The 10987-nt window shown below is 42.9% G+C and overlaps 1 protein-coding gene across 1 annotated transcript in view; it reads left to right on the plus strand.

The window, feature by feature from the left end:
* The window catches only part of CBL (Cbl proto-oncogene), a 30106-nt gene that overhangs the window by 5943 nt on the left and 13176 nt on the right, over positions 1–10987 (plus strand). The window contains exons 3-9 of the mRNA XM_005427659.3: positions 4908–5054; positions 6274–6430; positions 7894–8015; positions 8466–8603; positions 9039–9126; positions 9512–9643; positions 10074–10277. Of these exons, the coding sequence (XP_005427716.1) occupies positions 4908–5054; positions 6274–6430; positions 7894–8015; positions 8466–8603; positions 9039–9126; positions 9512–9643; positions 10074–10277 (988 nt within the window). The remainder of the gene's footprint in view (positions 1–4907; positions 5055–6273; positions 6431–7893; positions 8016–8465; positions 8604–9038; positions 9127–9511; positions 9644–10073; positions 10278–10987) is intronic.

Here is a 10987-nt window from a genome sequence, read left to right on the forward strand (position 1 = left end):
GTTCAGCAGAGCATAAGGAAACTGCCCTGTAATACCTAAAGCACTGAAAAAGGAGGAGCTGATGGTGAAAAATTCTATAGAACAAGCAATAAATGTAATGTTAATCCATTCTTTTAGTTATTCTGAGAGCCTGGCTCTGTAAGGTGCCTTCTGTTGAGCCAGCAATAGTTAAGTGGAATTTCATTCACTTCCTGTGTTGCAAGTTTTGTTGAAAGTAGTTCCGCTGTTTCTATTTTTATCCTGATCAGAGGAGCCTGAGCTGCCTCAGGGTTACAAAAGACAGCTTGGGATCACCTCGAGCATTTCCACTCACTGCTTCTGTGAACGTGAACACACAGAAAACTCCTGAAATTCTTCTTTTTGAAGCCAGGCATATCAAATTCTCTGCTGAAATCAAACTGCTCATGCCTGGTGCATCTGAAAGCCCCTGTGACATGAGAACCTCACATCTTTGTGGTTTCTGAAAGGTGCATTTTACTTGTTGGAGTCGTTAAAAGAGCTGTTTGGTTTGTTTTTTTTTTTTTAATTTTTCTTTTAGCTCTTCAAGTATAAAATTGTAAGATGTAGTTATAGGAAAAAACCTGTGGGTTTGTGGTTGATGTTTTCATAAGTAGTGGAGCTTGCACTTTGTCCTGTGGATGCTAACTGTGTCACCTAAACAGAATCTGGTGGTAAGAATGTAAGAATAAGAAATGAGGACAATAATTACTGAGAAGTGAAGCATTTTGAGGTTGGTTTCTTGTACTGCACCTCATAATTCCTCTGTGTTTGTAACATGCCTTCAGCAGAATGAGCTTTACAGACACGGCAGTGTGTGCACGTCAAATGATGGCATGTGAGCACAATATTGTGACTAAATCAGCCTGGGGAGCTGATCCTTGCTACGTGTGAGGCACTAAATTATATTGTGTCAGCTGGGTGGCTCTGAAGGAGGTGAGAAATGCTGGAAGAAAATGAAAAAATCGTAGCTGGCAGTGGCAGAAATGGTTGTGCCACGTTAATATTGCCTTGAGGGGAAAAGGCATTTAGTCACAAAGCACATTAATTTAACTAATTGTGTCAACGTGGCTGAGAGACACATCCCTGATTAAACCAAACCTCTAATGGCTTTCCAAGATGGAGCCCATACAGGAAACTGGGAAAGAAAAATCTGCTGAGGGTCTGGGGAAGGGAGACAACACCAGCAGAACCCCCAGCTGGGACTGCAGCTGGAAGTTTCTGCTCAGCCTCCTGAACCCCACAGAAATGTGTGGAGCAAACCCAAACCCATCGTGGGGCAGGAAGGAAGAGCAGAACCACAGCAGAGAGGGCTCAGGGCAGGAGGGAGGGGGAAACCTGTCTGTGGGCATGGGGTAACTGAAGGAACCCTCTTGCTTCATGCTGGTTTTGGTTCCCCAAAGCTCAGAGCCCGGCGGGTGCTGGGGTTGGGCACAGGGGCTGGGCTGAGCAGGCTCTGGAGCTGGGTCTGGCTGGTTCCACGACCAATTCTCAGCTCACTCCCTGTGCACCAGCACTGATCCCTCCATGCTCCAGCTGCAGGTGTTCCTCCTCATGTGTGAAACACTTGGCTACTGTACACAGTGGAAAAAATATTTATCTTGTGTCGTTTTCGCATGTTGATTCGTTATTTCCAACCATAATAAACCGGGAGCTTTGCACGTACGTGTGAAAGCACTCGGGGCTGTGAAATCCCACCTCAGCTGGTGCTGTGAGCACAGAACAGAGCCAGCTCTGGCTCTTTGAAGCTGGCCCAGGTGTTCCTGCAGCTGCCTGCACACTCTGGGGACAGCTCTGATGTGGCCTGAGGTCCCTGGGTAACGTTTTCAGCACTGCTTGGGTGGCAGGTGTTTAAATTCCCCAGCAGCAGGATTTAGGTGCTGCACTCAGCTCTTCCCAAACTGGGCTTGGCATTTCAGTCTTCAACTTACGAGATTTAATTTTAATTAATTCTTGTAAGATTTAATTTGAACTTGTATGATTTAGTTCTTTAACTCATAACTTGTCTCTGGTGGAGCCCGCGCTGACGGTTTTGTGTGCATTACTGTGTTTAGGTAAAATTTTGAAAATGGGACATTGCTGGAGGTCTGTGGTCAAAGCTGTTTGGGAATCTCCCGTCTAAGAGCCATAAATGTTCTTTGAATATGTGCCCCCTTTTCTGAGAGTACATTCACCTCTGCTTAGTTGAAGCAAGAGCAGTAAGGACAGTTCTGATGTAACTAAAAATAAAGCACAATCATCAGGAAGCTTTGACATGCCAATCAAAATATTCTCTAGAATTGCAAGTGTTTATTTGGTCTGTGTAAATTTACAATTATGTAAATTGTCAAAATAAAGGAAATAGTTGTCCTTTTAGCATAGGATTAGTAACTATTTGCTGTATGTAAAAACCAGTAACACAAACTATTTTGCAATTTGCTGCTCTTCATGTTCATTTCCTGTGGTTTTTCCTGTTATTTACTTACAATATAGCTGGATATTTACAAAAAATATGATAACCTTGAGAGTTTAAAATGTTCAGCTGGTTTTGGAAACCAAGTCCTTCAATGTGTGTGTGTAAAACCATTTGTTTATCCATCCTTAAGCCTGAGGAAGTTCTTATTTCTCTCATTAACTGATGTGCTCAGCTGAGTGCAAGCATTTCCTGGAGCTCAGCTGAGGCAGAAGAGATAAACAACTGAGCACAGGAATATTCCCTGGCTTCTTGCAGTGTTTTGTTTAAACCATGCACTTGTTCAGGGTCAGAAATGCATCAAAGTGCTTTTCTGTCATACCCAAATTTCCTCACATTGTGCTGGGCAGCAATAGGAGAGTACAAAATCATTAGCAGATTTATTAAAGCCACTATTTTTATAAACTCAGTTATAAAAGGCCCATCATTTTTTGCTTGGGTTGTAGATTAAATGATTGATAACAGCCTGGTGGTTGCTTTTTCTTCTTGCACGAACACAAACTGTCCTCTTATTTTTTGCCTTTTTATGAGCGACTGCTTTCAGAATTTCACACCTCTGATTTACAGTTTTTCTGGTGTTTATCAGAAAAAGGCATTGCAGGGACACGGTGGGAATCTCCATGGGAGGGACCTGGGGTGGGAATTTGCAGTTAAATCATTTTCCCTGTACCACGAGCTCAGAATCTGAGCCTTCCCCCGAAATGCAAAGAGAAATGCACAGCTTTGTTTTTACTTAACATGCCAAACCCAGACTGTGGAACTGCTTCAAAATACCCAGTTTGAGTGTGTGACACATCCAGGGACAGCTGGGGAATGGGACAGCTCGGGGAAGAGCAGCTGGGGGCTTTTCCTTGTGTTAATCCCAAGCACCTGCTGTTGTTGGACACGTATGAAATGACAAAAACCAGAATTCTTTGTGTAGCTGGTGTTTTCCATAAACACTTTGAGCAGCTTTCATTGCTGCACACAAATGAAAATGTAGCTGGATAAAGAAGAGTGAGAAAAAACTGCTGTCATAGAAAATTTAGAGTTTTGAGTCCTTCTAATCTACCCAGACTGTCAGGGTATGGAGCAACAGCTCATAAGGGGCTGAGAAAATACTGGAATATATGTCAAGCAATATGGTCACTTCCAGTTGAGTCTAGACCCTGTGAAAATGTGGGAAATGTCCCGAATGTCCAGGGAATTTTTGTGGGAAGGCTGGAGGTCAGTTCTACAATCAGGCACATTTACAGGATAAGTCCTTCAAGTGGCAATATCATGTTTAGAGCAAGTGGTATCTGAAAAAACATCCCAGATGAAGTGAACAGGAACCAATCCAACCAGAACACCAGAAACTGGTGAAAAGCTGGAGCCTGGGGGAATGGAGTTTGCTGCCAAACACAAATGTTCTGCAACAGCAGCAAACTCGGGGAGAGAGATGGGAAGAGAAGAAATCCAGTGTGGCTGGGGATGTTCTGTCCCTCTGTGGTTCAATATTTAAATAATCAGTGCCACAAGTGAGTCTGTGCCATGCCTGGGTGGTTTCTGAGCAGCTCTGGTGTTTTGGGCACAGCTCACAAGTTGTTCTTCCCCACATGATGCCAGTTCCTTCTTTTACCTTCCAGCACATGATGTGGGGGTGAAAAAAAACCCCTCTGGCCTAGAAATATCCCTGTCTCTTTTCAGGAACCTTTCCTAGCAGTGGAGTGGAGGAGAATATTTGGAATATTTATTTGGATAAAGGAGTGAGAGAGAGCTGTGTCTCTGGTGAATAGAATAGCAGAAAATATATTTTTTCCAGCTTCAAAAAGGGCATTTCCTGTGGGATAGAGCACTCCTGATGTCTCAGTGGCACCAGGCAGAGAAGGGACTTGAGGTCCCAGCTGTAATTCAAATTGGATAATTAAACACAATGGTTGAGAGCTTTTGTGTGTAAGTTGTGACCATTTTAGGAAAAACCTGCAGGTGTTTTTGCATTCCCTTGGGGGCTTAGGTCTGTTAGGATCAGTTAGAGATTCCCTGAGCAAATCTATTGTGTTGGGAGCCTCTGGAGACCTGCAGAGACATTCAGCTTCCATTGTCTGGGGCAGGAGCAGTTTTATGTGCTCTCAAAAGGAATTTTCAGACCCAAACCTGATGAGTTTTTGTCTTCAATACTCAGTAGGTGAGGTCTGAGTATTGGTTTTGTGCATTTTCTGTGACTGTGTTTTTCCATGGGAGGATTTTTGCCTGCTCACCTTAAAGAGATTATACAGAGTTTGTCATTGTGGAAAATGTCTTGACAAACACAGACCTTGCTGGTAGTTCCCATGTTTTAGATGTTCTAAATGCTGGGGAAACACTTGAAAGAGAGCCCCAAATCAGAGTTTTGCATGCTGGGATCATTCTTGAATTGCAATAAGTGCTGGTTCAGCTTTACTTGGAATGCTAAACTCTTTGTTTTCCTAAAAGAAACAATTTTTGTGATCCTTTGCAGGAGGAACCTGACCAAACTGTCCCTGATATTCAGCCACATGCTGGCAGAACTCAAAGGGATTTTCCCCAGTGGTCTCTTCCAGGGGGACACGTTCCGGATCACCAAGGCAGATGCTGCAGAATTTTGGAGAAAGGCTTTTGGTGAAAAGTAAGTTTTTAACTGTGCTTAAAAACAGGTGTGGGAGCAAATTGCACCCAGTGTTTTTTAAGAATTTTGTTTGGCCCTTCAGGAAGGGCTTTGTCACGTTAAAATAAATTATAGGAGAGACCTACTGGTCATTCCTGCATTAACTTTCCCAGTTTTTGTCCTGTCTGGTTTTAAATGTGTCAAGTGATGAATCTTTCCCCAGCTTCCCCAGGAGACTCTTGTATTGTCATGGTGTTTTCTTTGATTATTCAGCTTAAATTTTCCTCTCCTTGATTTAATTCTTTAACTTTTAAGTAAGCTATGCAAAATAATCCTTTCTTCTTCCAAAGGTTACCATGCCCCCTACATGGGTTGTTCTTTAGCTAAGCCATAATATTATATTCTTTTCATCTTCCCTCCAATTAGTCTTTCCAATCATTTACTCACCTCTCTCCTTCTCTGAATTTCTGTTTGCAAAATGGCTTTGCTAAGAGTGAAGGGGAAAGGGAATTGCAACAGTCTTTGTGTGCAGACTGCTGAAATGTCAGGTTTAATTTCTGTATCTAATGAAACACTGGCTAAATGAACCGTGGAGGTGTTCGCAGCAATGTTTGGGGATTAAAGTTAATGGATTGGGTACTGCTTTCAAACTGAGGGAGCTGAGGTACTTCACCTAAAGAGTTTAATTAGTAGCTGTCAGAACAAAAAGCCATAATGTATTTACTCATGAATAGCACAGTTGTCTGAAGTGAGGCATTTTCTTTCTGTGTTTCTATGCCACTTGATTTATTAAAAAAAGGAAAATATTCCTTTAAACAGGAGCCTGTGTTTTGGCTTCTGATTATCTTCCTTCTCTAGTTAATCCTTCTTTAGAGAGTTGGTTGCAGCTTTTTTTTAAACCATCTAGACTTAACTTCTTCTCTGCCAGCTGCAACATTGTGAAATTATTATCAAGTGATGCTGTGGTAGGACTGCAGAAAGAGGGAAGAGAGAAACCAGAGGGGGGCTTCTAATTCCACAATTTTGCATGTGCAGAGAAAATTGCTATAATTTCATTTGGCTGCTGATTTCCTGCAGTACCAAGAAATCTGTTTTTTTGTGTGACATGAATAAATCTCGTGTGGCTGTTTTTGCTTTTCCTCTGTCTATTATCACAACATGGATGCTGACACAGATAAGGTGTGGCTGTGTGCATGGCGCTGCTGGTGCTCAGCCATTTGCCTTTGCCTGCTTTCCCCAGGACCATTGTTCCTTGGAAGAGTTTTCGCCAGGCCCTGCACGAGGTGCATCCCATCAGCTCTGGCCTGGAGGCCATGGCTCTCAAATCAACCATTGACCTGACCTGCAATGACTACATCTCAGTGTTTGAGTTTGACATCTTCACACGGCTCTTCCAGGTGAGAACTGAGCAATGGGAATCACTTCAAAGTGTTTTACTTTTCTTTATCCAGGCCAATGTTTTACACACATTATTTGTGCTGTATGGGATTTGCTTGTCCTGCCCTCCATCCCTTAAAGAGTATTACTTAAGACCCCATATTGCAGTAAATGTGAGTAATATTTCTGGCTGTAGAATTAAAAAAATCCCTAAATATACACTGCAACTCCCAGGCACATTCAGCATCCTGCCATGAATCAGGTTTTCTCTTTCAAAGGTCACTTTGAGACTGAAGCTCTGACACAGCTTCTGCAAGCCAGGAAATGTGAAGCTTAGTTCATCACTCTGTCTTCCCTCATGCCTTTCTTTATTGTCAGATTTATTTTCCATGGAGGGGGGTTGTTCAGGATGGAGCTCAAGCATGGAAATTTGGGCTTCCTATCTTTTGAACTGCCCCAGCCAGGATGTTGTGGACATGTCTGTGTGTGTGAGAAATCTCTGTATCACTGAAGGGATATTAACAGTAGGTAAAATTCTTCCCCACAGTCTCTGATAGTGCTAAATTCAAAAACACAGCTTCTGATGGTACAATCGGGTATTTACAAGAACAATCACTCACTTCTTTGGCTCTGACTTGCCTTTTCCCATGTGATGGGGTGGGTTGTAATTAAGATATGTCTAGATGAAAAATTCCCATGTTTGGTGTTGCAATGTAGCTGATCTCATTCAGCTCTTTTTCCAAGTGTTGTACATAAAGAACAAGTCAAGAGCTGCTGCAAATTCCAGGGGATGCAGAGTTCTTAGGGAGTGCTGATACCTTCCTGTAGACAAGTTAAAAAACTTGGAAAAATCAGGTGAGATTTACACAGCCAAGCCTTTCTCAGGATTGAGAGATTTCAGGTGGTTGTTGTGACTTTTGGGGCATCATTTTAAGCAATATTTGAGATGTGTGTGCTGGTTTCTTCATTCAGATCTGAGACCAGCCACAGTCCTTGCCACACCCTGGTGAGGTGGGGTTGGTGAGGAGCAGTCACAAGTTACAGACCGTGAAACTGAGACCCAGAGGGGAGGTCACTGTCCCCAGGCCATGCAGGAAGTCGGGGTTGGAGAGCAGAGCAGTCATGGTTCCTGGGCTCTGCAGAATCTCATTAAACTCCTGCCTTTATCCCTGTCTGGGGAATGAGTCATTCTCTCTGCAGAAGCAGCACAATTGATGGCTATTCTTAAGCTGGGACCTCAGTGACTTCTCCTTTTGTATTTATTAAAGGAGTTTTGATTAAGGTCTGTCTTAGGTGATAATTTTATCCCCAACAAGCGACAAACTCAAATGCCAAGTGCTGCATGGGAATGAATGTTTTGCTTTCTTTACTGGATCTGTGGTGGAACAGAACCATGTTTCTCTAACTGCAGCAGCCTCTGATGCAGGAATATTAACCCTTTCCAGAAGTGTGTGGTTAATTTGTTTCTCTGGTGCTTCCCCAGCCCTGGTCATCTTTGCTGAGGAACTGGAACAGCCTGGCAGTGACTCACCCTGGCTATATGGCATTCCTCACCTATGACGAGGTGAAGGCCAGACTGCAGAAATTCATTCACAAACCTGGCAGGTGAGAGAGAGCTCAGCCAGCAGGGAGGGTCTGCCTGCCACCACTGATTGCAGCAGGGCTGACAGATTATCTGTGCTCCTTTCTGCAGCTTGTGTGGTCACTTCTGGGCTGCTTTGAAACATGGAAACCTCCTCTAGTCTGTTTGTTTGTTGGCTTTTTCTAAGTTGATTTGAAACAAATGGTTTTAAGGATGTTAACTTCTCTTACTCTGGATTCTGGGTTTAATTTCACCTGGAGGCCAGTTGGATTCTTTTCTCATTTTGTATCATATTGCAAAGTTCCCCTTTGAACTGCCTGGGCGTCAGTTGAGGAAAGCTGCTACAAATCATCAAGTAATTCCTACTAATTTTATTTGCTGTCTTGATATGGCCAGACAAATGCTACCTACTTGTCACTGAATGTTTTGAGTCTGTTCCAAGCTGAGGTTTCTTTTCCTTTGTGTGTTTTTAGTTACATTTTCCGACTGAGCTGTACCCGCCTGGGTCAGTGGGCCATTGGCTACGTCACTGCAGATGGGAACATTCTCCAGACAATCCCCCACAACAAACCTCTTTTCCAAGCACTGATTGATGGCTTCAGGGAAGGCTTGTAAGTAACTTTATAAAAATTAGGACAACAAAGCAGTTAAAATTTGAATAACCCCATTGCTGTCAGTGGAATAAGTCATTGCTGAACTATTTTGGCACTCAGGAATTACTGACAGCTGTCTTTGCACTGCAGAGCTGTGCAGGAGCAGATGATAAATGTGCACCACTGTTTCCCTTCTCATAAATCCCCTTTTTTTTTTTTTTTTGTCAAACCCTTAATTTGAACCAATACTTTTAAGAATAACATGTTCAGTTTTGGTCCAATCATAAAATTCCTCCACAACATTAGAATTCAGAGTACCTTGACCTCCCACCCTTTGCTTCTCACCTTCATTCTTTCTTCCCTTCCCACCTCCAAAAGAAACCTTAGATCTGTGGGTGTGTACTTGTGTGTACAGGCACATACAGAGATATTTTTTCTCCCAACTTCTTCCAGTTATTTATTTCCTGATGGCCGGAATCAGAATCCTGACTTGACTGGCTTGTGTGAGCCCACACCTCAGGACCACATTAAAGTTACACAGGTGAGTAAAATATTCCATAAAATATTCCATTCCATCCAACTCTCTGCCTTTCTCCCTGATTTCCACCCTCCTTAGCTATTCACCCAGTTCTGTCACACTTGTTTTTAGTGCTCCAGTATTTTACAAAATTCAGAAATCCTCTGTGATAGGGATGGGCAGATGAGATTGCAAAAACAGATTTTAGGGGTTTATTTTTAGAATGTTCTGCCAACATTGATGCTTTTGTGCCATTCAACATCAACTTGTCTTGAACCCTGCTTTTCTTGGGATGCTTAAATGAATATTATTGGATAATTTGAATTCCACTATTTTCAGAGCATCTAGCCTGTAAAATGATAGCGGAATATTTGTATTTATGCTGTGATTTATGCTGGCTTTCCCTCAGGAACAATATGAGCTGTACTGTGAGATGGGCTCCACGTTCCAGCTGTGTAAAATCTGTGCTGAGAACGACAAGGACGTGAAGATTGAACCTTGTGGGCACCTGATGTGCACCTCCTGTCTCACAGCCTGGCAGGTGAGCCTTGGCCTCTTCTATGTCTGTCTCTTCTTTATCTCTCTGAGGGCAGCTGCTTGATCTTTTGCAGGTATTCTCTTCTTTTGCAGATTCTTTTACAGAATATCTTTTACAGATATTCTCTTCTCAGAACTGTTCAGGTGTGGAGAGAACATAGCAGAAACATTGTCTCATTATGTCACAGCATCAGAAGCTGTTTAGATGCCTGATCTCTTAATATGGAATAAGGAAAAACTGTGAATACTTCCTAAAGTGCTGTTTTTCTACTTCAAGGAGAAAACATTCCGTATTTCTAGCCCAGTTTGCCTTTGTGTTCCTCTCAGTTGAAAGCTGCCTGCCAAAAAGCGTGTTACAAGCCGATTGTTTATGGAGCAGGTGATAACTGTGCCCCCCAGAGGCTGCTGTGACAGATCTCTCGTGTCCCCTGCAGGAATCTGAAGGCCAAGGCTGTCCCTTCTGCCGCTGTGAGATCAAAGGCACGGAGCCAATCGTGGTGGATCCGTTTGATCCCAGGGGAGGAGGAGGATTGTCCAGGCAAGGGGCAGAAGGAACCCCCTCTCCTAATTACGATGATGATGATGATGACAAAGCTGATGATTCCCTCTTCATGATGAAAGAACTCGCTGGTACCAAAGTAAGCTCATAAATGATAAATGATAAATGTGGCAGTGCCTTTTCTGCAGCAGTTTTCTCTTAGTGATTTGTGCCTGTGAGGTTTGTCAGACTGTGTAGCAGTAAACATCCTGCTCCCTATGGAAAACAGGGGTTTAGGTCCAGTTTTGTGAGCTCATTTCACACTGCCAGTTTGGGATCACACTTTGAAGCCTTTGATCTTTTGTGTGTTGTCTTGGAGGAATCCCCAGAGGGGTGAAGAAGCTGGCCTGGCCTGTTGGAATGGAAGGTCTGGGTTTGGAACACTTCCCTGTGTGTTAGATTTTGATTTCTTAGGCAGAATTTACCCAGATCAGCAGAAATTAATCCTTTTTTTCCCCAGTGATGGATACAGCCTTCCCAAGGTCCTGATAAATAACAGGGTAGAGGGCAGGCTGTTCTGCTGAGGAACTCAGTTTGGCTGTCATCTTTTTATATGGTGGCTGATAAATCTGTCTAATAAAGGTGTGATAACTCTGCTTCCCTCCAGGAGCTGTGTGTGGATTCTTTGTGGATCCCTGCATGGCTTTTTCATTCCATTTTCATTTCTCATTTCAAAATCTGATTGCTGCTCTTGCATTTTTTTACTGCATAGGGAAGTGGGTTTGAATTTGGTTAATTTGTAATAGCTGAATCAACTAAAATAAGCTGCATTTCCTAGTCAGAAAAAATCTTCACCTCTGGTTTACCTGG

Source organism: Geospiza fortis, unplaced genomic scaffold, assembly GCF_000277835.1.
Source record: "Geospiza fortis unplaced genomic scaffold, GeoFor_1.0 scaffold37, whole genome shotgun sequence".
NCBI lineage: Eukaryota > Metazoa > Chordata > Aves > Passeriformes > Thraupidae > Geospiza > Geospiza fortis.